The 27,999-nt window shown below is 42.5% G+C and overlaps 2 protein-coding genes across 2 annotated transcripts in view; both read left to right on the top strand.

The window, feature by feature from the left end:
* Positions 1-20: 20 nt before the first annotated feature.
* LOC117832839 (desumoylating isopeptidase 1-like) lies at positions 21-7,190 on the top strand. The gene is made up of 6 exons (XM_034712137.1): positions 21-226; positions 532-553; positions 838-907; positions 1,981-2,090; positions 2,179-2,301; positions 6,145-7,190. The coding sequence occupies exons 1-6, from the start codon at positions 136-138 to the stop codon at positions 6,233-6,235; spliced, it is 507 nt and encodes a 168-aa protein (XP_034568028.1). The 5' UTR covers positions 21-135; the 3' UTR covers positions 6,236-7,190.
* Positions 7,191-11,069: 3,879 nt separating this feature from the next.
* The window catches only part of LOC117832307 (alpha-1,6-mannosylglycoprotein 6-beta-N-acetylglucosaminyltransferase B-like), a 37,049-nt gene continuing 20,119 nt past the window's right edge, over positions 11,070-27,999 (top strand). The window contains exons 1-2 of the mRNA XM_034711391.1: positions 11,070-11,523; positions 15,972-16,084. Coding sequence (XP_034567282.1) covers positions 11,456-11,523; positions 15,972-16,084 — 181 coding nt within the window. The 5' untranslated portion in view covers positions 11,070-11,455. The remainder of the gene's footprint in view (positions 11,524-15,971; positions 16,085-27,999) is intronic.

The raw sequence follows: 27,999 nt of genomic DNA, 5'->3' as shown, positions 1-27,999 counted from the left end.
GGAACGGTTGGACGTGCTTTTGAGCGTGATGACGTCACTCACAGAGATCCTCCCTGTCAGCTGTGGCGTTAAATATCTATCTCGAGCCTAGCGAGCAAACAGAGGATATAATTGAGCTCTTTTAGGGTTTCCGTTATGGATAAGGTGAATACTCGGTACAATGTGCAGCTATATATTTATGATCTATCGAGAGGAATGGCCCGCAGCCTCAGTCCCATCATGCTAGGTGAGTACAGAGCATGAAATCCGTTACAGTCTGGCCTGGGGGACAAATAAGAGTTAACAACAAATACCAAAAGGATGTGTGTTTACAGGAACTCAATACACTGTCTGTTTGTGCAGAATTCAACATTAATTATTGTGATATTTTATTCATTTTGATTTTATTTTTTGTGATTATTTAAAATTAAATGATGAGTCGTGACAGAATTATTCTAACGAGCGGAGGTGGGAGGTTGTATGTGTTCTGTATGTAAGCTGGTTTACATAAAACCTGCTCTTCCTCACTCCTTTCCCCTTTTTGTGTCTCAGGAAAACAACTGGAGGGAATCTGGTATGTATTATCTCTCTGCTGTTATGACAGCTGAGTCACCTTTGACCTCCTGAGTCATGATAAAAAGCTTATCTGTAAGGGGTTGATCATGAAGGTGCAGGCCTGTGACCTGGATCTGGCCTATGAGCAGAAAACAGACAATAATATAATATAAAATATGTCCTATTGTTATAATGAGATCATTTCAGCATGCCAAACATGATTGAGCTTTCATTCTCTGTGTTGCATTTATACATTTTGCACAATTCTGTCCCCTCTTTGAATTCTTCTTGTGCTTTCTCCAGGCACACGGCTATAGTTGCATACGGGGATGAGTTCTTCTTTGGAGGGGAAGGGATCTCTAGCTGTTCACCGGTGAGTCTGTCACAGGGTTACTGACCCCTGACTGTTTCTGATCAATCAAACTCAATAATAAAACATGTGCAAACCTGCAGATAGTGCACCCAAACAGGCTTTAATATCTGTCACTCAGATTATGTGCTCCTGCTGTCAGTCCTCAATTCTGCTTAAATTAAAATTATTAAAATGTCTCCGCATGCCAGACTTAATACCCTACTTCACTGCTTTTAGTTATTGCCAATCACTGGAAGACTCCAGAGCACATGTTGAGAATAACGTTGATGTTTTTTGTTATTTAAAAATCCCTTCCAAAGACCTCAATCACAAAATGTGTCAGTCTGTTTCTCAACTCTTTTTTACACCTTAACACGAGGATGAGTACTTAGAGAGTTGAGTCATCTAACCAGCTGTAGTTTCATCAAATATCACCCCAAACAGAAGACATTGCATGTTTTATTTTTGTGCATTAATCAGTTTATATGAGTGCATATTCGGTGGGCCCAATGAAAACCACAATGCTCATTTTCATCTTAATAAAAAAAACATACAACACATTGAAAAAGAGCGGTTCAGTATCATGCTTTTATTCAGTTTTGACGTCATTTGAACTCTTAGGTATGAAGTTATGTGATAATAAAAGCTTTGGTGAAGTTTCTGCATCATATGAGATCATTTTTAACATTTTATAGAGAGTTCTGTTCAGCTCAAGAGGAACAAACTATAAAGATCTCAAACCCTTTTACAGCCGATCACTGTGAACATCTAACACATGAGATGAGTCGTTTAAAGTATGAAAGTATAGCAAAGAGTGAGACACTCTGTTCCTGTTTCTGTTTCTGCAGAAGAACCAAGACTTTAAATCCTTGACGACTTCAATCATCGTTTGAATATTGAGCTGAAGTATTGGAGAAACCTGTGAACAGTTGATATTTGATTCAGACGTTTTTCTACTGCAGAGTCGAGATCAAAACTTTTTAAAGCAACTTTTGGGAATGAGTTTAAACTGGACTTCTGTTGAGCAGCAAACATCAGTTGCTTTAGCATGATGTAAACATTCAGTGAGAGTTCATATGTGTGTCTTCTTTCAGGGTGGAACGATGCTGGGACCTCCGGACACAGTGGTGGAGCTGGGAGAGACTGAAGTGTCTGAGGAGATCTTCATGGAATACCTCTCCTCTCTGGGAGAAAGCTCATACAGGTGGAGTAAAAGTTATCCTCCCTCAAAAGCAGACACAGACTTCTTCAGCTGTTCTCTGATTAATGCTTCGTCTTTCCTTCTCATCCAGAGGTGACAGGTATCGTCTGTTTGAGCACAACTGTAACACCTTCACCAACGAGGTGGCTCAGTTCATGACGGGCAGGAGCATCCCCAGCTACATCACCGACCTGCCGTCTGAAGTCCTCTCGACGTGAGTGAACGACTCAGTCTGACAGCTTCAACAGATCCCACGTGGCTGCATCTGTGCCCGGCAGCTTTTCAACCTTTAGTTTTATGCTTCATGCTTTTACACCTTTATATTTATAGAGGAGAGGACAGTGGATAGTGCAGGAAACTGGGAGAGTGAGTGAGGGAACGACATGCAGGATTTGAACCTGGGCCACCCACTACATGATCGCACAGCTTAACCATTAGGCCAAGTCCGCGCCCTAGACTTAGATCTTCACATGAATCTCCTGTTCTTGCTCTCACATCGTTAGTCTAAGGGGACTCATACGCTCTGTCTCAGGTTCAGTGTGACTCACAAATAAAACAGACCGTCCCAGTTCCTGCTGTGATAACAACCAGGCCCCTACTTGATGTGTTGTAGTAGAATCCTAACCTGCCTTTAAGGGTCTGCTTTGTCGTCTCATTCAGGCTTTAAAGCTTGAATCGATCTGTAAGGCTTCTCCGGTGCATCTCAGCAGGCAGCAGTGAGAAGATTTCCTCTGTCAAACCAAAGAGATGTAACCCTGAAATCTTCTCCAGGAATCCTTTCTGTTGGCCGGTTATTTAAAGCTCCTGTGAGGAGTTTTTAGCCGGTAATGAATCAGACTGAAATGAACACTGAAGCCTCTGATTGACCTACAAAAGCAAATCACACCGTCTGCATGAAGACTGACTGTTGGTATGGAGTTATCTTAAATACCTGAGACACTCGCTGAGGGGGGGTAGGTGTCAGACGAAGTGAGTTAAAGAACACTAAGAGACTTTTAAAGGAAAGCAGGATTAACTTTGTTTCAATAAACAATACTTGTAGTAACGACAAAGAGCCGGAAGCCGCTGAGAGGCTGAGGTTGGGCTGAGTAAAGTGTCTGACACACTAAAAGCAAAAATCACTGATGTACAAAAAACAAGTTTAACCTTTTAATTAATGAAAAAGTAAAATAAACTCCTGATGAAGAGCTCAAACAGATGATTAAAGGGATTAAAAGAAAATAGCGGTCAACAGAAAGTACAGAGACCCGGCTCCCCCTCTCTCTACCTCCAAACAGAAGAACACAGGAGGCCTAAATGAACTGAACAACCTCCAACACATGACCCTTAAATAACCTGATTAACTGACCCCACAATAAACCATACTGTAAACAAACAACAAAAATAACACCACAAACAATAACTGACCCTAAACCTCAAAGGAAGACACTATAAACACTCAAATCCTTCATGGCTCCCACACGACTTAAACATGTACAGCAGAGAGATAACAGGGACTGCTTTCTCCACACGGGGCACAGAAACCAGCACCAACCTAAAGTTACTTACTGGAGCTTTAAAATATGTGATAAACAACTTCCTTTAGCTAGAAACTTGAGAGACAGTGAATTGTTAGCTTCACTTCTACAGATATCTGTCCATAGGGATCAATAATGATCAGGGTGTTGCTCTATTAATAGCTGAGAGGTTGTAGAATTCCAGTACAGAAGAAGTTTTCTGCACCTTCTGTTCCCCACATGGACTGTTCTCAGCCATGGGGTGTCTATAAAACCCCACGAATGGAAACCAGAGCACTCCTTTCTTATTTAGATAATCCTTGAGCCTCTCTGTTAGATAGGACAGCTCTAAAGATAGACAGGATATGTCAGGAGAGAGTGAGGCACAAAATCATGTCAGGACCAGGAATCAATTTAAAGGACTGTAGCCTCCTCAAACGAGGAGCCTGCTCCACCAGACGAGTCCAACACAAATACTGTCCCAAAGTCTTAGTCCAGGCAGACCACGAAGTACTAAGAGCACAAAGAATGCCACCCCCTCTCAGCTGACAGCTCAGCTACACACCCATTCTCTTTAAACTGCTCTGCCTGCCTTCTCCTGCTGCTCCCCCTGCAAACCGCTCCCCCTCCCTCCTCCTTGCTGTGTCTGATTGCACCAGTGTCCTCTGTATCGTCACTGATGCTCGCTCTGTTCTGTACCCCAGGGGTCTTTGCTGATGATGCTCCCCCTGCCTGGGCTTTTCATGTACATGCACATGAAAGAGATGGGAGGTGTGCTCTCCCCGCCACAGGCTTTGGCATTCCACGTAGGCTCGTGGAAGGGCAGGGAGCCCCCCAGAACAGAACCATACCATCAAATATAAGTTATTGCATGCATATGATGAATTTCTGTGACGATGAGGTCCTGACTGAAACAAGGTTTAATACTTCAAGAGGCTCATTGTGAGACGATAGCTGGATTCTGACCTGGTGCTAAAAACAGACGAGCAAAGGAAGGAAGGGTTACTTCAAAATGCAAGTAGAGTTGTTGTTGTTGTTGTTTTTCTTTTTAGGTTTGGGGGCATTTTTTGCCTTTTATTGGAGAGGACAGCTGGAGAGAGAGAGAGGAACTATAGGGAGTAGAGAGCAGGGGAAGACATGCAGGAAAGGGACGAGGCCGGGAGTCAAGCTTGTGTCCGCTAGAACCAAGAGGCAACCTCCGGCTGCATGAATTGAAGTCAATGAGGAAGTGTTCATCAAGCGTCCACTAGAGGCAGGCTCCAGAAGAACCAGAAACCACATACACACCCATTCAAAGAGCTGATCTTTACAGCAGAAATAAACCTGTTTACAGTCTGGTTCAAAAGACCAGGGGAGTCTGGATAGATCAGCTCTTAGATTTCAAAGATATTAAGATTACTAGTCTTCCCATGAGAGGCACAGCTGACTTGATTGACAGGCGGGAACACTGTAGCTGTTGGCGAGGAGGCTCAAAGCCCCGCCTCTTTACGTCACACTCACTCCACAGCAGTTATGTTGAGCTCAACATTTCCAATATGGCTGCCACCGCCGATTGGCCTCAAAACAGCGCTTCAGAAACAGACGGGTGACGTCACGGCTATGGCTAGAACGTATGTGGGGCACGCTTGGACCGCAAGGCCAACAGCGCCCCCTGCAAGTAGAGTTTATGAGGGGACTTGTTTAATAATCTTCCTGGAAGTCAACAGAGCAAAGCAGAAAGAGAGGAGGAATACATGTGTGTGTGTGTGTGTGTGTGTGTGTGTGTGTGTGTGTGTGTGTGAGGGGGAAAGAAGAGTGATGTGAAATGAGGCCGAGCAGATTGTTTAAAGCACTGAATTTAACCTGAAATCCACCGCCAGTCAAGAGTTTGGAAACACCTTCTCATTCAAGGGTTTATATTTATGTTAATGATTGTAAACTCTGTAGATTAATACTGAAGACATCACATCTATGAAAGAACAGATATGGAATTATTTAATTAAAAAAAAGTGTTAAACAAATCAGAATCTGTTTTATATTTTAGATTCTGTAAAGTAGACCCCTTTTTCCTCTTAGTCTGCTTCATGAAGTGGTCTCCTGGAATGGTTTCTCTCAGTCTGCTTCATGAAGTGGTCTCCTGGAATGGTTTCTCTCAGTCTGCTTCATGAAGTGGTCTCCTGGAATGGTTTCTCTCAGTCTGCTTCATGAAGTGGTCTCCTGGAATGGTTTCTCTCAGTCTGCTTCATGAAGTGGTCTCCTGGAATGGTTTCTGTCAGTCTGCTTCATGAAGTGGTCTCCTGGAATGGTTCCTCTCAGTCTGCTTCATGAAGTGGTCTCCTGGAATGGTCTTCCTAATGTGTTTGAGACCATCAGTTGTTCAGAGGTAGGGTTAGTCCTGTTGTAATCCAGATTATGGTGAGCCCAGATCAGGTCATAGATTTGATGTCTTCAGTATTAGTCTACAGTAATGAACATAAATATAAACCCTTGAAGAGACGGGGGTTCCAGACTCTTGACTGGTAGTGGATCTGCATACTGTGTTTTAAAGTCCATTTGAAACCCTCTCTGTCTTCCCTCCACAGACCGTTCGGACAGATTCTGCGGCCCATCCTGGACTCGATCCACATCGCCCCTCCTGGGGGGAACGTCATCAACGGGGGGAGGAACATGTAACCTGAGAGGGGGGCGGAGTCACAGAGTGTTCACACAATCACCTTCATTGTCGTCAGTCAATCAGAGGATACAAATACTCGTCTTTCTCTCCTCCTCTTTGGTAAATAAAGGACGTAGTGGAAGCTGGACCGGTTTATGGACCGGTTCTTTCTTAAAGTCATTATTTAAACATAACTCTTATTAAAAAGGATTCAGGAGTACTAGTCTGATGGTTTATGTTTAAGGGGCATCAGATTCAACATCCTAACAACAGTGTAGAAGACCTGACAGTCTACCAGCAGAGCCAGATGTGATCCCTCTCCTCTGTAAGAACTGACTTTAATGAATGTGTTATTCTTAGGAACCCGTCTACAGAGAGTCCGGTGCTGCTTAACTCATTATTTATTATCCCCTCACTCTGCAGCTTAGAAATATTACACATTATACTCTTCTACTTTTATCTTATTACTGTTACTAAACCACCTACAACATCTAAATACCTCTATAGTGCATACAGCTTCTTTAACAGCGTCTGCTCATAAGGGAAACATGCTACTCTGCCTGTGTTTAGTTAGAGCTCACAGAGCGCCTGAGAGAGGACCTGATCAGGGACAGGAGTCTGTTAGTTTGGTGCACATGAAGATCTTTCTTGCACGGGGTGATTTCTGGAACCTCGGTGCACGGCGGGTTGTTTTCCACACAAACCAGAGAGGTGCAGGTTTTTGTGTTCAGGCTCAGGTCTTCCTCAGGACTCTGTTATATCATCTGAAAATGTTTGTTTCTAACTCTGATAATGACTCCATGTTATTTTCTCTTGTGTGTCTACATTTTGAACCTCATGTCAGTGTTTCTTTCTGTTCCTGTGCGGTCGAACCTGTTGTCTTTTTTTGTATTTTTTGCACCTTTTTAATCTGAAACTTTGGCCATGTGTCCACGTACAAGAGGTTAGATTAAATACATATGTTTATACCACAAAGACGTTCTGAGTGTCATTTCTCTGCAGATATACTTCAGTCTGTGTTTCAGCCTGAAGACGTCTGCTCTCCCTGATGTCTATTTCCCTGCTGAATACTTGTGCATATACAGTGTTAGGTAATAATGCAATACTTAAGAGTTCTCTGTCCTTGGGCTTCCACACAGCAGAAGGAGTCCAATCCAAACAGAAGTGCAGAGAGAGAGAGAGCAAAGATACCCAAGAGACAAGGAGGTAGAGAGATAAAGAGAAAGAGACCTTGAGGCTGTGTGATTACAAATATTGTGGAGAACGTTGGCGGAGAGGTCAGAGGCGATGAAGACTAAGAAGGAGAAGAGAACTGAGACAATATCTGTCAGTAGAGTCTCTCCAAACTGGAATGAAACGTGAAAAGAGAACAGAAAAGAGCAGACGATACAGAAAGAAGAGATGAGGCAAAGGATGCTGGTTTTGTCCTTCATCTCATCCTCTTATTTCTCAGATTCATCAGACACCAGTTTGTCTCAGACTCTTTTGTTCCTCTCTGAGAGTCTGAGTCTGGATGTCTCAGTTTATTCTGTGTGATAAGAATATGACACTCTGTGTGTCGGCTGGTCAAGAGCACATCCTCACCTGTTCCTGTAACTAATGAAATCCAACGAGGTGAAACACCTTCCTTTATTTATTAATAATAATCATAATAATAATAATAATAATAATAATAATAATAATCATAATAATATTTATTCCTAGAGCACTTTTCTAAACAAAGTTACAAAGAGCTTCACAGAAAAACACAAAAATAAATATATATATAAATAACCTACACATATAAAATAATAACAATGAATAAATGTTTTAATTAAATTAAATAAAAAACAACTAAATAAAGGAAACGTTCCAAAGTACTAGAGCACATAACAAGACATCAAGAGCAGAACAATATGCCTTTAAAAATATGTTTTAAGAAGTGATGTAAAATGACATACAGAAGTAGAACGCCTAATTTCAGCTGGCAGGTCGTTCCACAGTTTAGGAGCCCGGACTGAAAAAGCACTTTAGTCTGTAGTCTGTCTGGTCTGGTGGATCTGGTCTGCAGGATGCTGGGTCAGACGTCGCTGGATTTCTGGTTTCAGAAAGAGGAAGTAAACAACGGCTGAGCTGACAGAGGAACTGCTTCTTTAACATCACTGATGATTTAAAATGTTAAGAGGTGGTTTATATGGAGTTTAATAATTTTCACAGCACATAAAAACAGAGTTCCAAAGCAGAACGTTAGCGCTGTGCATTGTGGGAAACAGTACGTGAGGCGGACTGGTCCGATGCATGCCGAGACATGTTCCTGAATCAGCAGACATCCTGGGAGTTTTGGCTTACTGCAGATTTTGCTCTTGTTCACAGACTACAGACTGAGTTTAGACCAGATCAGTATGTACTGCTAGGATAGTAGGCGGTTTGAAAACAGCCTGTCTTCCCTCTCTTCTGTCCACTTCGTCTTGTAACTTGTGTCAGCATTCCTGCCCTGTTTTTTCCTCATGTCTGCTCTTTAGTTCTGACCAGTTCAATAAGTTTGGATACCTCTGCCTGTGCTGTTCTCCACCTCTTGTGTTCTGACTCTTGGCCTGAATAAACAGATTGAACTTTGGAACTGTTGAGTTTTGCATTTAGGTCCAGTTTCTTGGTTCAGTGACACACTGTCATCAGAAAACATGACGTGCATGTAGAGGCTGTTCTTGATGTATGAAAACAGGCGTTAGACATTTTGACATTGAAGGTGTCTCTTTGTCTACAGGGGTGGATAAACCTACACAAACTAAAAGTTCCTCACTGGAGCTTTAATTTATTGATTTAAAAAATATGATCATAATGAACCTCATGAAGCCGTCCAATAAGAGGCGAGGTGTTTCTCTGCGTTTGTGTGTCTGTATCTGTTCCTGACACTGAGGACAGCTTCAGTGAGTTCATCTGTGTGTTACTGTCCCTGTGTTATATCTTATTATCATACTGCTGATGAAATAAATCTCATGCAGAGTACATTTTAATCAGACCGACTCTCACAAAGAATCTGTTTTGTTTCACTCCTCCTCCCGCTGAGTCTTCCTGTGGTGGAGAAACGATTCCCTGCAGGGAGTCAGACCGCGGCCTCGTTGTCATTTCACAGAGACTGAATGTGATCTGACCATCGGAGCACTTTGAGTTCCAGCAGCGAGCCTGTAGTGTGAGCAGAGCCAGGCTTTCTGGGCTGCAGGCTGAAAGGCAACAGAAAAACAGGCAGAGCCAAGCAAACACCACACACGGAGAGGGAACACTGCTGCCATGGAAACAGAGGATGCTGCTGCTCCATTAGGATGTGGCCCTGGATGACTTCTGGATTTTATTGATATTTCATGCTCACTCTATTCAAAGATGACTCTGAGACGGTCCACAGGCCAAACAGAACAAACAACAACACCACAGACAACAACTGCTGGAATAATGAATGATGTGGTTGTGCCAGATTTCTTTAAAGCTATTTTACATTTATGAGTTTTAATAGTGTTACATTTCTCTACCTTACAAATATGCATTTGTTGCAACACTTATATGAAGACACTGATATATGCTAATTCATGCAAACATGTCAATAAAATTATAATATTACAAAGACAATGAAAAACTGGTGTGCAGACTTTTTGGACAGGAAACTAGCTCAACAACAAACAATATTTATCTGGTTTTATTTGCATGAAAAGTCTCTTTAAGGCACCGGCTTTATCACTGTAATGCCCCTAACCATTGTTAACTTTAAACCTTTATATAATTTAAAATAATCAAATATATGATTATTGTAAACATAAGTGAAAGACACTTAAGTTATTTTGATACCAGGCTGTGAACATTTTAAGTTTAGTGTTTTAAAATGAGACTTAATGGGGATTGACTCGCTCATGGAGTCAGCCTCTAGTGGCCACTCGAGGAACTGCAGTTTACAGCTCTTAGTAAGCCGCAGCGTGGCAGACCTGTACACACACCTGTAGGTGTAATCTCTGGTCAGGCCGCTGGGTGTCGCTGCTGAGCTGTATGCAGGTTCACAGATGGAGCTGTCCATGGTGCTGAAAAGGGTCCTGGACCCTCAGATGAAATCTCAATGAAGATTTTTATTCAGACAAAACCTTTCTACAAATATTCAGCCTAATTATAAACAACACAAGAACAAACTGATTAACAAATAATTACAGTATACAAAATAAATAAATGTTAGTAACCAATGATTTAAGTTATTCAAAAAACAAAAAACAATGAACTTTATTTTATTTTTAAACACTAAGAAACTATTCATGTCAATAATAGGAGTATATGGAAACTGCTTTGCTGGGTCAAAGTTAATCTTTTTTTTGACATAAATGAATTGTATTTTTATTTGGTATTATTTATTTTTCATTTATTACATCTAATCTTATTAACATATAATTATGTATTTATTATGACTTATTGTTTTGTATTCATCATCATTCATTTAATTTGTATATATAAACCTGTATTATTTACTATGTATTTACTTATTGTATTTTAGTCATAGTATTTAAATCTACCATTTATTACTATGTTTTTCATTTATTATAGTTAATTTCATTTGTATATATATTATTATTAACTATTTATTTATTGTATTTTTATTTACAATTGACTTTATTGATATATATTATTATTTATTACTTATAGTATGTTTATCCTTTTAAACAGGGACCTGAGTTCTAACCTATTTGAAACAGTCTATGGTTCTATCATGCTCTGAAACAACACCTTTAATTAAATATCTCCCTGTTACTGCATGAAGCTGCTGTTATTGTCCGTGTCTTTATTAATGATGTAATTTTTCCTAACCACAGTCCTGCCGGTAGGTGGCGCTGTGGTGAAGCGAGCCGCCCTGGAGGAGCTCTCTCAGCTGAGAGGAGAGAATCAGTCGGAGCTTCATTCATTCAGAGGAGAGCTCATCAGTCCTGGTACTGCGCTCGATGCAGCTGCATCACCTAGACTTTCACACACTGAGGACACCATCATCATCATCAGCTCTGATTCAGGCTCCACATTCTGGTCTCCTTAGTCCCTCTGCAGGTCCGGTACAGAGAGACAGACTGAGGGGCTGCTGCAGGACTCACATCTGCGGGGTTACTGCTGAAGTTGGACTGGGAAGTTGGACCGGTTCTGGACGGACCCTGGGTAGAAAGTTCTGGTTTTATGGTCTGGTTTTATGTGAGAGAGGCTTGCACCATGCTGAGGAGAACCGGATCTGAGTACGAGAGTGGACAATGATTTCAAACAGCAACGAGCTTTTCATTATGGTGAGGAGATGTCTGCTCACTTTCAAACCGTTCAGGTGAGTCCACGGAACAGCAGGATTTAATATTACATGCATGGATTATTTAAAGGTTTTATTTAGTTTTTATTTGATCATAATATTAAAAATTTAATTCTTACTATTTAGCATTAAATATTTATTTTATTTTTTTAATTAAATGTTTAAAAAATGACAATTTATGAATGGACACTGAAGAGATATTAACATTTAATCCACTTTATTATTAGAGCACAATTAAAACAATATAATGTAATTAAGGTGCTTCATCTTGAATTTAAAATATAGATAAAAAACAATAAAATATATTAATTATAAGGGCACATAGGAACATTGTAAAATACATTTTAAAAACCCAGTAAAAAATATTTTTATTAAGAGATAATCTTAACTCTCATGTTGGACAGAAAAACAGGAAGTGTAATTACAAAAATAGAAAAAAGAATTCATTTTTAACTTATTAGGTTAAAGTTTTATGCACAAAAATAAATCTCTAATAAACAAATTGTGATTATTAATTTATAAATGCACATTTTAAACAACCTAATTTAAATAATGTGTTTCACAAAAAAAAAAAAATTACAAGAAGTAAAAAAAATATTATTAAGAAAATAAAAGGACAACATGTTGGAATAAAAAAACAGAAATGTAATAACAAAAACAGAAAAAATAATTAATTTTTAACTTCAGTAAAAGTTTTATTTACAAAAGTAAGTCACAATTAAATAAATTGTGCTGATTAATTTAATAATTTCAGGCTAACTTATTCAAAGTGTGATCCCAGCTGTTGGTTGTGTTCCACTGATGTTCTTCCCTGTCTGATGGATAAATAATGTTCTTTCAGAGGAGAGTCTTGCAGGTTCACGCTCTTTGCATTAATTGGAACACCTGACCGCCTGCTGTGCCGTAATTAAAGTTTGGTTATGCAGCAGAAAGTTTCCCCAGGAGCTAACTTTGAACTCATTAAAACTTGATGGCTCCAGCACAAAGATTGCCCACCAGCCGGGGGGCTCATTAGTGTGCAGGAGTGAGTGATCAGAGAGGTAAACAGGGAATCCATGTCACCGCTGGTATGAATGATTAACTGAGTAAATACAGGCGTGTTACAGGAAGAGTTCAACATGCTAATACATCAGCTGCTTCTTCTGCACAGAGAGGAACACTTGTTACCTCACTCAGCAGTGAATGCTTCCCTGAACATCTGATCACAGATTTTCATCATGATCTCAACTCGGTGTTGGCCGAGCTTCAGCGGATCAAACCGAAGATCATGCAGGGCTCCTGTACTCAGTCATTTATTCAGACTATCATACAAACCCTTAAAATCCCCCTAGTTTGTAGGGATGTTGAGATGAAGTAAAATGCATGATTGAATCAAACATTAAGGGATGATAATCTGTGGAAACATTTTCACACTGAGGTGAATGATTGCTCACTTTAAGCCCTTAAATGAAAGGCTTAATTTCCACTTTTTGAGGAAACCTGCACATCTTAAAGGATTAGACTGCTGGTGAAGTGAGCCTGGTCTGTTGCCAAGTCCAGAAGAGAGATATTTGAGGGTGGGGAACTTCTACTGAGAGATTTAGGGTAGATTAAAAAGTGTTTATGATGCCTCTGCTGGATAAAAACAATCTATGAGGAGAGTGTAGATTATCCTCCCAAAGTCTGAACAAAGACTGCTTCCACTAAAGTTTTCCTGAAATTCAAAAAGAAGTTTGACCTCTTCCAGAAACTAAACAGATCTTTGGTTGAAGTATTTTCTCTCTAAGTGTTGTGTCTGATGTTTCCTCTGCAGGATGGAGACAGTCAGTGTTGAGCTAACCAGTGTTTTACTCTAAAAGCTTGAAAACCTGACACTTCTCTGTGTTCACAGCTCTGTGCAGAGCTCACCCACCCGCCTGTAGTGTAATGCTTTTATTTGGGCTGTTAGCTCAGTGTGAGGCAGAAACCAGAGCGCCCGTGTAATGCTTTATTTGCGATGACACAGTGAAGCGAGTGCACAAGGCTTTTTCTGCAGGTTTGATTGGTACAATATGAAAGTGTGTCTATGCTCCAGAAAGCCTCACAAAGAGAGGAGAGACCTGGAGGGATGGTTCAAATCTGACTCTGACCGCATTGTAACACATGAGAGGAAGAGTACAGGGCAACGCTTCCTCACCTCAAATGTCTTCACTGAACTCTGTGAAACGAATACTTCTCATAATAATGGAGACACACCCTGAAGGAGAAAAACCCAGACACATTCACACAAAGAGAGGCCTGGACGTGAAAAATCATCTGATATGATAAACATGTGTGTGTGTTGGTGTAAGGGATGGGATGTTGATGCAGAGAGCTGATCCGGACAGTCTCTTTATATACAGTCAGAACTTCAAACACTTACTGTACAGCACAACCTTGGACACTCAAAGATATTCAGTGTTTTTTAATGTGAAATAATAGATTATTTTTTATTAATGTTGTATTTCCTGTCACTGAGTAAAACACTAAACTGTTTGTTTTTATGTGACTTCATCCTTTGAACTGCTTTTATTTTTATTCATTATTATTTTTAGTTTTTATCCAACTATTTAATTTGATTATTTATTTTTTCATTCTTATTTATTTTTTCCATTTATTTTAATCTATCCCTTTCCATCCATCCATCCATTATCTTGACTGCTTATCCCGTTAGGGGTCACGGGGGTCTGGAGCCTGTCCCAGCTGGCTTTGGGCGGCAGGCAGGGGTGTTAAGGGTTTCAGCTGGAGCCACCCTAAATCCACAAGCTGTGTGCCTTTTTACTATCGGTTTGCACCACGACCCAAGATACCTTTTAATGCTGTGAACGTTCAGTACCTCGTTCCACATATTGGCTCCTGAGTTTCATGACCTGGCTTTCAGTGTAAGTGTGATCCGCTGCAGTTTACAGTAGGGTCACCTCCTCCCACAGCTCCACAGTAATCATAGACTCTTCTGTCTGTCAGTGTATCTCAGTTAACAGGGAACAGGCTTAGATACTTTCATTGTATGTATTACAGGGAAATAATACCAACATATTCAACTCGCTATAAGTTCCTCTGCTGCTTCATCACTCGTCTGATGTCTGATGTTACACACTGGACAGGTCGCCAACCAATCACAGGGCTAACACAGAGAGACAGACACACAGACACAGACACACAGACACAGACACAGACATAGACACACACACACACACACACACACACACACACACACACACACACACACACACATGGGCAATTTAGAGTGATCAATTAACCTGGTGAGGATGTTTTTGGACTGTGGGAGGAAGCCGGAGAGAACCCACGCATACACAGGGAGAACATGCAAACTCTTTAACAATAAATTATTATTCTACTTTATTCTATTTAATTTGCATTCAAAGTTATTATTATCATTTACAGCCACTTTTTTTCCTTCCCTCTGGTCTCTGTCTGCATATTGTTTTATTGTTTTATTTTATTTTAATTTTTAAATTTTATTTTGTAATTCCGATTAAATCGTCGATATGTTGGGCTAAATATCGATATTTTAATTGAGTAAATAAATAAACTTCTATAAATAGATTCCCCTTCCAGTGTGACTCACCGCGTCACTACTTAATGCCTCCATGCGGGGGCGCTACTCACATGGATGAAGGGCGCGTGAACAGATACCGTAGAAGAAGATGACAGGCAGCGGTGAGAGGGAGCTAACAGAAGCTAATAGGAGCTAACAGGAGCTAACAGAAGCTAACAGGAGCTAACAGAAGCTAACAGGAGCTAACAGAAGCTAACAGAAGCTAACTAAGAGAACAGGCTAAAAAGATGACTCACCTGCTGAGGAGTCAGGTACAGGTAGGAGCGTGACTTCCGGCGGTCCTTATATGGCAGGAGTTTGAGGTGGAACGGAAGCTGATTGAAAAAGACCCGGATGTTGTTTATTATTAACATCAAGGTGAATACGGAAGTAGCTTTTACAGGTAGAATCACACAGATTAACATGAAAAACAAAGTTTCATTTTAAAGTTTGAGGTTGAATATGAACAGGTTTATAAATATGAGCTGGTTCTGTTTGTTAAAACACTAAAATATATATTTTTTAAAGTTCTGAAGCTATTTAAATTTAATATACAGACTAAAAAGATGTAGATGTTCTCTTTAAAATGAAACTAAACTAAAGTGCATTTATTGATTTCTTAAATCCTGCACTCTGCCTTTTTATTCTCATTTTCTGTCTTTGTTTAATCAAACGTTGTGATGTGATTTGTTTGATATTATCTTTAATGTGGGTTATTGCATATTGTATTGTGAGTCATCCAGCCTTTCCCACTCCTATTTAAAGAAACAATGTGTGTCACATTCATGCAGTCACTCACACTGAACTGAATTGAAAACATCTCACCCGTCAGCCATCTCTCCTCTTGCATGGCTTCCCTCCTGTGCCCTCTGTTTCCTCTCACCTTGTCTTTCTGGCCTCCTTCCTGCAGGATCTTTGTGTTGGGGATCGGCTTCTTCAGCCTGTGCTTCCTAATGACCTCTCTCGGGGGCCAGTTCTCGGCCAAGAGACCCGGAGACTCCCCGTTCACGGTGCGAGCAGAAGGTAGGACACTTTGAGTTTGGTGTCAGCGCTGCTCCGCTCTTTCGCCTCTCGCTCCTGAGTAATGAACAGGCTGCGAACACGCTGAGAGATTCGTGGGGTTCCCTTGATTGCTGCCAGCGGGCTGAGCGACCTGCTCACTTTACTCATCAGGAGCGTGTCAGGGGGGAGACGCTCCTCTCCCCTCTCATCTACACCTCTATCTTCTAAAACACCTGCTTTCATCTCTGCTCAGTGCACACACCACCTCGCTCTGACCCACACACACTCACTATGAGTTGGTTTCTCTAGCTGTAAGTTTGCAGAGGCTGAAGTAGAATCTTTTTACGTTGGTCGTGTCGACCCTGTCTGCTTTGATGTCGGTGTATACAGAAGATACTCTAGATTTAACATGAAGAGTGAGGGCTTCACCAGGAACAGCTTCTCAGCTTCAAACCAGAACAGATGTGAATCTCTCAGCGGGGGACATTTACAAAAACATTTCAAGACGGCTGTTTGGGATGCAAAGTTTATCCTGCAATAACACAGGAGGACTGCAGCTGTTCTAAATATATATATATATATAAATAAATATATATATAATATATATATTTCTAAATATCAGCACAGGGTGGATTCAGTGAAACAAAACAACTTCAGATTTGTTTTAATACTTTTGTTCTTCTATTTGAAAGTACTTCTATTTGTTTCCTTAATCAGTCAATCTTTATTTATAAAGCACCAAATCACAACAACAGAGCAGGTCTGGACCATATTCTATGTTCTAACAAAGACCCAACATCAAGACCGGATCAGATACAGTCCCCTCTTCCAGACAGGACTCAGTCTGATCTCATCTTAATCCACCATGAGCAGAGCACTTTGCAGCATTTAGCAAGTTACAGTGGCAAGGACAAACTTCCTTTAACAGGCAGAAACCTCCAGCAGGACCAGACTCATGTTAGACACACATCTGCTGAGACCGTGTTGGAGAGAGGGATAGAGGGAGATGAAGAGACAGAGAGAGAGAGAGAGAGAGAGAGAGAGAGAGAGAGAGAGAGAGAGAGGATAGTGGCTTAAAGGAGGTAAGGAGATAAGAGATGAGGGTGAGACAAAGGAGGAAAGGAGAGAGGAAAGGAGGACGAGTTAAAGGAGGAAAGGAGATAAGAGAGGAGGGTTAGACAAAGGAGGAAAGGAGAAAGGAGAGGAGGGTAAGGATAGAGGGAGATGAAGAGAGGGAGAGATGATAGTGGGGAGACTGATAGTAGTAGTTGTAGCAGCTGGAGTCTGGAGCATGTCCAGTTTTGGTGTCCTGTGTGATTCTTATATAAAGTCTCTGTGCTGTTATTCCTGATATCAGCGCTCATAGAAAGCCTCTCGTCCAATCAGATTGCTTGGGTGAAGCTAGTTGTTTTTATTATTAGTAGTTCTTTCAAAGTAAACGTGTTAATTCCAATCAATGCCACTATGGACGCACACGCGGTCTTGGATTTTGACTCTTGGTCCATCCCTTGTGTGATCAGGGGGCGGTACAGGATAGGAGTCCTTTTGAAGGGTTCAGCTTCAACGCTCTGCCAGAAGATCGAAGTTATTAACATTCACCGCTGATGTGAACTCGGTTACCACCGGAGTACGATGAGTCTCAAGTACCGCCTGCTGGCCGAGCACACAGATGATGCAGAGAGCCCCTCTCGGCCTGCCACACTGAACAGTTGTGAGACGCCTGAACAACTCTCCAAGCGACACCCCTTCAACAGTGACAGCTAAACCAGGGCTACAGCATGCAGGAGGATTAACTCCAGGAGGACGAGAGCCTGCTTGGAATAATTCACCTCACATCCAATGACTGCAGATATGAACGTGGTGCTGAGCTTCAGAAAGTTCACATGTTTATTTGTTCACTGGACTCCACCAGCATCACTCATGTCATGACTGGAGTTGGACTGCAGCTAAGTGACCCAGACATTCTCTGCACTCCTGCAACTTAATGTGTCTCAAGTGGCGACCTCCACTTAAGCAGTTCCTTAAGTGCAGAGCATCACGGTGTTTAATCGTGACACTTCAGGAGAAATCTGGGACTCAGGTGCAGAGAAAACAAGTACACAAAGTAAAGTTCAGAAGACCAGGTTCTTAACTTGTCAATCCAGGGGCACGCAGGTAAATCCACAAGACCAGAGTCCCAGAAGTTCAATCCAGCCTGGAGAGCATGAGGGCGACGATGATCCAGCAGAGGAGAGATGGAAACAGGTAGACTCATTCTTAAAGAGACGCAGGTGTGCATGGAAGAGACACAAACACCAGGATTACAAAATAAAACAGGAAGTGAACAAACCTGACAAACATTATGGTTTCCAAACCAAGCTGCATCCTCTGGTGTCGAAAAATGACCCCTGCAGTTCTCTGAGTGTCCACTAGAGGCAGCCTCCAAAATCAAAGGAGATCATATAAACATGTCTTTATTCACAGCAATTAAACATGTTCAAAAGAAGTGGCCTCCTTCTGTCTTTGTGGAAGTGCTGCAGACTGCAGTTCCTCTAGTGTCCACTGGAGGCTGGATCCATAAGCAGCAGAAACAACATACACACCTGTTCTTCTTTATACTCATGTGTTTTATGATTTTAAGGTGGTTTTATGTTAATGTAAGAGACAGAGACAGTTATAATAACGTCCTTCAGACTGATTCCTTTTAATAAATCCAAAGGGATCTGAAACACAGCAGCTCTCCGGACCCTGACCTTGCCCCTCTCTGGGATCAACAAGCAGACAAAAACCCCAAACTCTTTCAGACTCCGCCCCTGAGAGCGGCGTGTTATCCTCCCCTGCTCGCTCTCTGTGTTTGTACTCTGTGCCTCTGCATATAAACCAGTACAGCACCAGCCCTCAGGGAGAGTCAGTGTTAGCTTTTGGACTATTGTCTCTCACCTTTCTCTCTCTGCCTGGCTCCGTGTTGACTCTGTGTGTCATCCTCTGCTCTGTGATTGATACCAGCTGGCACATGGGGAAGAGGTGCAGCTCTCTACCCCGGCCCCCGAGGACACCGGGTGATTGTGGGTTTCTGGTTGTGAAGTTTTAAACAGATCATTTTTATTTCTGTGCACTGAGGCGACAGTAATTGCTCCATGTTGCTGGAATAATGAAGTCTGTGTTTGGACCAATTAGGGGACTACATTTCTCCATGGGTTTTCATGTAACATTTAAATATAGTGTTGAAGTATTTAGCTCTACTCACAGAGATGTTCCCAACACTGACTCTGATACCTGGACTTCAGTACTGGCTGATACCAAGGACCAGCTTTAGTTAGTGTGTTGTTTACTGTGATAAGAGGAGGTGAAAAAGGGATCATGTAAAGTGAACAGGTGGTTATGTAAATTAGAATCCCAACAGGGTGAGCAGGACCATAAATGATCTTTCTCATAACCCGTCAATCCACCAAAGACATCAACACAGTGACTCTAAATGTTGATTCAAAGATAATTTCATAGATTTAATATTGATTTATTTATAAAGCTAATGAAATAAGCCCCTCAGATTCCAGGGTGAGAAACGCTTCAATAGGAACAGATTCTTATCAGCCTACATGATGAGAATAATGGAACCAAAATCAAAGACAGATAAGAACTGGAATTGATAAGTGGAATCAGAACCAGAACCAGAACTGGGGTTGGATCAGAAATAAAACCCTAACTGGAACATGAATCCAAATCAGAATGGGAATTGGAACTGGAATGGGAACCCAAATTGGAATTGGAGCCAGAACTGAAATTAGAACTAGAACTCAAGTTGGAACCAGAGCAGGAATTGGTACTGAAAATTGGAATTAGAACGGGAACTTGAACTGGAACCACAATTGGAACCAGAAGAGGAATTGGAACTTGAATTGCAACTGAAATTGGAACTGGAGATGGAACTGAAACCCAAATAGGATTAAGAACCGGAACTGGAATCTGAACTTCAATTGAAACCACAATTGGAACTGGAAACGGAACTGGAGTTGGAACCAGAACAGGAATTGGTACTGAAAATTGGAATTGGAACCACAATTGGAACTGGAACAGAAATAGGAATTAGAACTGGAATCTGAACTTGAATTGGAACAGGAACTGTAATCAAATTATGAAAAAATTCAAGTTGGTACCAGAACTGGAATTAGAACCCAAATCAATAAAATTGAATATGTACTCAAACCTTGAGTCCAGTACAGATTCTGGAATCTAGTCTCTACCTTCATGTTGGGAGAATTCTTTCAGAGTTGTTAAAACATTTCAATTAAATATTAAATCATAACAACATAAAAATAAAATGTTAAATTATTTTAATATAAAAATGAAAATTGGCTCATTTAGTTTGATTACCTGTGTATTTCTGAAAGTGTGTAGAAGCAGCAGATGTTGTGACGCGGTCCCTCAGTTAACATCATTAGAGATCATTTAAAGGATCTCACCTGTTAATGGAAGAGTGTGTGTGACTCAGTGTGAAGGAGAGAGAGAGAGAGAGAGAGAGAGAGGGACAGAGAGAGAGAGAGAGAGAAAGTGGTGGTGGTGTTGGGGATGGGGGAGGAGAGGAGAGAGGGGTGGTAGGAAAGGAAAGCTGTCTGATTAATTAACCACTCATAAGCTGCAGTCAGGGGAAGGCATCTGGCCTCCAGCTCATTAAACGCTGCCTGGCCGCTAACCAGGGAGAGTCTGTGTAAATCTCCCCCTCTGTTTGTGTTTGTTGGTGTTTGTGTTGGTGTGCATGTGTCTGTGTTTGTGTCTGTGTGTGTGTGTGGGACTGAGGATTAGCCGCACAGGGAGTTAGTGTAATGAATGAGCTGGAGTTCATTTTTCAGATACTGCACACACCTTTCCAATCTGAGCTGCTGGATGCTGTGGGAGGAAACACGATGTTTGCTCCAGTGCTGTCCGTCTTTACACAACAACATGTGTGCAACATGCATTCAAGCAGGAAATGTAAAAATGTCCTCCCAGCAGCAGAAGCATTGCAGTGTTTGAAAATAAAAGGTTAGCAAAACGACTGAGCAGTGCAGAGAGGAACGTCTGCCTCATTTACTGCCGCTCCTGTGAACGGCAGCGATGGCCTGAGAGCAGAAGGTGAACAGAAACATGTCTAATTATTGTCTTACTGCCTTTGTTTCTCTCTCCTCTCTCTGCCTGCCGGTCTCCCTCCACCTCTTCATTTCTCATCTTCCTCTGCTCCATCTCTCCATCTTCAGAAACCATTCCTCAACATGCAGACGCTCATCTCTCTGCAGTCCAGGTTCCTCCTAGTGGATGACAGGGTGCTTTCTTTACATCTTATCTCTTTGTTATAGATTTTTATGTTCTGTGTATAAAATCACTGTTTTTAAAAGTGGAGCTGTCTTCAAGCTCAGAGGCTCAAAAAAACACTTAGTTGCATTTGGGTTCTGAGCTTTATCCAGATTTAAAATGCAGCGTTTTCTTCATTACTCCCCTTTGAAGGTACAGGGAACTAATGATGTAAAAAGGAGGAAGAGGAGGAAGAGGAGGATGAGGAGGGAGGGGACAGAGGGGAGGCTATTTCTGCAAAAAAGTTAGAGTCTTAAAAGGCTGAGGCATTTGATCCCAGATATCTTAAAGGCTGCAGAGGTGTACTGTAGCTTTCTAATAAGCTCTTTGAAGACCACCTTCACAGCGGGTCCCTTTACCTCCGGGGTCTCAATGCAGCTTTCACACAAAAGGAGAGAGAGGCCGAGGAAGCTTTCAGGTTTTACCTCGGTCAGAGCAGGACTAAATGGTTCAGGTGTTAATGCGTTCTCTTCTTCCTACCCTGCAAGCCTTTCCCTCAACCATCACTCCGCCAGTGATGGAAACATCTGTGTTTGCTGCAGGCAGGCAGATCATTGCATCCCCAAAGGAAGGTAGATGTTCTCTTAAAACTTCCATATAATGGAAACACTTCTACTCGCCTACACATATATATACTTTAGTCATCCTCCAGCCCAGCAGCTCTGAGAATGTGGAGCAAAAAACCTTCTGCATTGTTTCTGTAGCTGATCAGGGAAACGTCTCCTACAAGGTGATGTGAATTCTCTCCTGAGGTGACGTTATGACAGGAGTGATAAGACTCCTATTCCTCCTCATGGAGTGATTCTGATTCCTCCTACGATATCCAGGTCTTGCTCCGGGATTGATGAGTCAAAACGTCAAAGGTCAAAGGTCAGAGTCAGACAGGCCGACTCCTCCGCTGCTGGTTGAAATAACCGTATCAGTGGTCTGTATTCTGTCCCTGCACAGAGGGACTAAAGTAAACAGAGGTTACTTTTTATCTGTAACAACAACATGCAGCTTCAGTTCATGCTAACATGTTTCACCTCAGAGACCTTTTGGACCAACATGACCCGGGTTGTGTTTCTGGGCTGGTCCTCGCTCTGGTTCAGAGCTGGTTGAACTCGTGAACCAACACGGCACCCGTTTGTTTCTCATCCCTCTCGAGCCCTTAGAAGAGGCACGCCATGACATCAGATTTACGTGACCGCTTTACCCAGCAGTCCTAGCGTGAACTTTCCCTCACAACAACAACGATGGAGGACAACAGCAGCTCGTCTCCTCGGCGACCGCTGCTTTGTCTTGGAATCCATTAGTCTCTTTGATTTGTTCTCTGCAGGACGATGGAGGAAACACGTTTGGTTTGGGGTTTTGATCAAGGCAACCCCGCCCCCCCTCACCCCTGACATAAGCGGTTCGCGGTTCTAGACCAGCAAAGAGTTGGAGACGCTCTGGAACCGGGTTTCCTGGCCTGGAGCTGGTTCTCAATTGAGCGCTGGCTCTGAACTGACCCTGAAACCGCCTCAGCCTAAAAGGGGTAAAACTGTTCCAACAAGTTGTCCCAGATAGTTTCATGCAAAAGCAACAAAGTGAGAATAACACTCACGTTTTACAGGAAGTTGTAACCACAACACTTAAAAGTTGCCTCCTCTTGTTCGGTGTCAGACTCTGGATCACATGTGAAGTGTTCTGGCACAGGTTCTTCTGGAGCGCTCGCCATATTTGTTTCAGTGTTTTTCTGTGATCCGAGACAGACTGGACTGGGATCTGGTTGCCACTGTTTGTTGCAGCAAAGATAGTAAAGATGAGAGATGTCTCACTCCTCCACAGTTTGACTCTAGAAAACGATGTTATGTCCACGCACAGCTCCAAAAAAACAAGCTTGATGACATCACCACTCTAACTTTATCTCCCATTGAATCCGTCTGCAGCTCACTCTGTGGTTCTGTTTGTTCGTTGATGAATCCTTGCTCTCTCAGTCTGTCTCTAACTTGCAGCATCACTCTTCACAGTGAGAGTAAACCTCTGGAAACAGGCTGACTGTAAACACACTCTCATGTCGTCCATGGCTTCTTCATGTTGGTCTAATTGTCTCTCACCATGCCGTGCTCTTCAGTCCCCTGAATGTACCGCTGTAAAGCATTTCCTTGATATGGAGTCAGTGGTGTGTGTGATCCGTGTTGGTTTGTAGCTCGTAGAGCGCCGCTCTGTTTGATGTATAACTCATGTCTGACCAGTCTACTGTTAAACGTGACAACAAGCAAACATCAGAGCTGCAGACATCTGAGGTGAAGCTCATCTTTCAACACGGCTCTCAAGTGTTCACTCATTCTTTTAGAGCTCAGACAGAAAGTATGTATGTGTGCCGTGACTCTGAGAGTTCAGCCGGGCTGCAGATTCTTTTCAACGCCTCGCTGTGGTTGATCTTCCAAAACCAGAACCAGAACCCCAAAACCTTCTTGAAGCTGACAACGCTGACTGCTTTGTTTTGTTCTGGGTGTTTCTAAGTGACTAATTATGGAAAAAGAGTAACACAAAAATATAAATGTTTGCTTTTCATCTTTTCAGTCCAGTCATAAATCACATAGAATCAGATTCAGCTTTATTGGCCAGGTCTGCTTGAACACACAAGGAATTTGACTTTGATAAACTGTGCTCTCTTTGTACAAGGCATAAGAATAAGACCTACAAATAAAGAAAAGTAATAATAATAATAATAATTACATCAGCTATAAATACAAAAGAACAACAAATAGGCATGACTAATATGTACAGACTAAAATAATATGATAAAGTGCAGTGGTGAGTAGCAGAGGTAGGTAGAGGTAGAGGTAGTGACAACAAGTCTCTTTAAAATGTACATTAAGATAAGATATACTTTATTCTTATCTTATTAACTGAGAGAAAAGAAAGGAGACCCACCCACTACCCCACCACCACCCCAAACACACAGACTTGATTGTCTTCATTTAAAGGTGACATATCACGCTTTTTTCATCAACATATATTGGTCTAAGAGGTCCCCAAAACATGTCTTTAAAGTTTATGCTCAAAGAAACACTTTGAAATCAGATTCTGGTCTGCCTGTAAACCCCTCTTCTTCAGCCCTGTTCAGAACAGTCTGTTTTCTCTCTGACCACGCCCCCTCGTGAAGTGGGCGTGGCCTCGGCCGTCCAGCACGTTGATCTAATGTTTACATGTTGGCTGAATATACACGGCTGCTCACAGACCCGCGTTACTTCAACCCTCTGAATCTGATCCAGAATCTGATCCTGACGGAGAGGCGCCTGCAGCAGGACCTTTCTGAACCATTGGTCACAGATTTAGTGTTTCTTGTTGTTTTATTTGTCAGCATGTCGACGTGTGTCTTGGTACACAGCTACCAACATGTAGCTATGTGGCTATGCTAACTAGCGCTAGCACTTTTCCATGAAAACTAAAAATCCTCCACTAGATCTTCAAATCTGCAGACGTGGGGAGTCAAAGCGACCTTTGTGTTTATTAAGACAGCCTACAACTAGCATGCCTCCCTCCTAAGCTCCTTGTTAGCACACATGTGTGCAGGGAATGAAAAACGGAGGAGGGGTTGAGTTGTATTTTATACAGTCTATGGGCTGAACAAGCTCCGAGCTCTGACTTCCTGTTACAGACCGGATGGCGTTGTGACGTATGAAAAACACTGAAAACTGAAACGGCTGGTTTCAGCACACATTTACAGAAAGGTGGAGAAATCAGAACAGGGGCAGAATGGAGTCTTTGACTTTCCAGGGGGTTTGTAGACAGGGACACAGATTTCAGGGAGAGAACCATTAAAAAGTCCATTCTGCAGGATATGTCACCTTTAGAGAGCGACTACAACGGATTCCAGACTAAACATTAAAATCTTGGATATCAAGACGATCAAAAAAGACCCAAACAGCAAAAACTCATCCCAGTAAGGTTTCCAGAGCCCTACATGTTCAAACCCTCAAAAAGTCTATCTACAGGTAAGTCAAGTCCCAGCAGGCACCTCGGATCACAACTCCCCTCCCAACACCTGTAGAACAGAGTGCATTTAATAATCCTAGGTGTGTGTGTGTGTGTGACAGACGGGTGTGTAAAGAGAGTGTGAGGGGGTATTAAATCCTGACTCACCAAAGTATGAAAGTAAAAAAACACAGTTCATATTATATGACTAATCACAGAGTCTGAAGGTAAACAATGTTAAATCAGTTTACAGGGTGTGTCCATCCATCCATCAATTTAGAGCTCCATGGATTGTAGCTGATATCCCATCTAGCTGTTTGAGTCAGCATCAAACCCTGGATAAGTACCAGGATTAAATCAGTACAGCCCTGGTTATGATCAGAGGGTGTTATTTATCTGCTAATAGTTCCATAGATCTTTAATGTTGCTGTTCCTCTGTCCTGTGTCTGATATCATCCTCTGTGAAACCTCTGACAGATCCCCTGCAGGACGTTATCCTCCCTCCATCATCCTGTACATCATCTCGCCCTCCTTTCCCCTACAGATCTGAATCCAGCACATATTAGATCAGGGGAGCATCATGTATGCACGGAGCATCCTGCGCTCTCTATGATCAGTCCACCGACACCCCTGACACTTTTTTATTTCATGGCTCGGCGGCCTCCAGGATGTCAGGCATGAAAATGGGTCCGAGCCGTCTCCTCCTGAGGACTGTGGCATTTGCAGGTCCATGAGAGCCGTGAGCTGCGGTACTCTGTTTGTCTAAAACACAGGATAAATAATCAGCCTGAAATAGCAGCACTCTCCTCCTCCTCCGCCTCCTCCTCCTCCGCATCCTCCTCCTCCCCTTCCTCCTCTCCTCCTCCTCCTCTCCTCCTCCTCTCCTCTCCTCCTCCTCCTCTCCTCCTCCTCTCCTCTCCTCCTCCTCCTCCTCCTCTCCTCCTCCTCTCCTCCTCCTCTCCTCCTCTCCTCCTCTCCTCCTCTCCTCTCATCCTCTCCTCTTCCTCATCCTCATCCTCCTCCTCCTCCTCCTCCTCTTCCTCCTCTTCTTCCTCCTCCTCCTCTCCTCCAAGTATTATGAATAAACTAAACTGACCTTTGCTTCTGATGTTTTTTCTGCGTCAGTTAAGAATAAGTGGAAATGAATATGCAGCTGTCAGACAGAGAGAAATAAAAAGGTGTGAATAAAAGATGACAGCTCATTGTTCCTTCTTTCACACACTGGAGTCACCTGGTGGGAAAGCTGAGATTTGCTGCTTGATTGTTTGGCAGGTAGGGGGTCCTCCTGATTGTTTGGCAGGTAGGGGGTCCTCCTGATTGTTTGGCAGGGAGAACGTGTTTAACTATCGAAGGTTTTCCTGCTTTCAGCTTTGTTTGATCAGAATTTAGATTTGGTTTGAGGCCGATTTGCCTCCCTGTTGTTTGTGTTTGTGTGCAGACGTGTTGGTGTGGATCTGTTGGTTGATTAAACCGTCTCTTGGAGGGAGCGCTGGGAAATTAAACACCACAGCGCTGATTACACCCATTTTTTAAAATTAGCTGCAGCATTATTCCCTTTATCTGCTGTGTGTGTGTGTGACCTCTTTTCCCAGCAGAGCTAGCGTGAACTTTCCCTCACAACAACAACGATGGAGGACAACGGCAGCTCGTCTCCTCGGCTGACCGCTGCTTTGTCTTGGAATCCATTAGTCTCTTTGATTTGTTCTCTGCAGGACGATGGCAACCCTGCCCCTCACCCCTCGCCCCTCGCCCCTCGCCCCTCACCCCTCGCCCCTCGCCCCTCGCCCCTCGCCCCTCACCCCTCGCCCCTCGCCCCTCGCCCCTCGCCTTTGACGTAAGCGGTTTGCAGTTCTAGACCAGCAAAGAGTTGGAGCCGCTCTGGAACCGGGTTTCCTGGACTGGAGCCGGTTCCCTCGCAGTCCAAACATGAGAAACCAGTTCTAAATTGAGCGCCTGCTCTGAACCGGCCCTGAAACTGCCTCGGTCTAAAAGGGGTAGATACTGTAAGACATGCATATCCTTCAGTGCTCTGTGTCTGAGTCACAGCAGCTGGAGGTGCTTTGGTAGTCAGATTTCAGCCTCCTCTTGAGCGTATGTATTGTTTATCTGGAGTTTCCAGCGATGTAGGGTGAGCAGTAAAAGTGGGTCAGGAAGTTCACTGTCAGACGTGCTTTAGGTAGCGATTTCTATTCTTGTTGTTTCTTTTTTTGGTGTGAAAACAGGAAATCTGTTTATGCAAATGCTCATCATACTTTCATGACTCTGCACGATGTGAGAAGCATGAAAGAGAATGAAACTACAAAACTCCCAGTCTGGAGAAGGATTGTATGCTGGGACAGAGTTTAAAGAGAGAGTGTGTGAGTCTTCTCACCTTCTCCTTGTGCTGCGGCTCTAACTGAGAAATGTTTCCACCCATGTAAAGCTGTATTCAATCAATAACCACTGCAGCACACAGTACAGTGTGCACAAACAAGAACACATCTCCATGCATGGAGCTGGAGGTGTTGGAGGAGAGAGATTCAGGGAATAATTAAAGCAGCAGACGTGTTTAAAAAATAGTGCAGGTGTCAGGACAAATAAGAGGCTGTAGCTGCACCGCTGAGCAGAAGTGACAGACGCTTTTTGGCTCCTGGGAGCTTTTCAGATCCGTCAGGTGCCAAAGAGAAGAGACACTCAATTTCAATCAG

The sequence above is a fragment of the Notolabrus celidotus genome, chromosome 20 (genome assembly GCF_009762535.1).
Source record: "Notolabrus celidotus isolate fNotCel1 chromosome 20, fNotCel1.pri, whole genome shotgun sequence".
Taxonomy (NCBI): domain Eukaryota; kingdom Metazoa; phylum Chordata; class Actinopteri; order Labriformes; family Labridae; genus Notolabrus; species Notolabrus celidotus.
The sequence above is the reverse complement of the archived record's forward strand: the minus strand, read 5'-3'. Positions and strand labels throughout refer to the sequence as shown.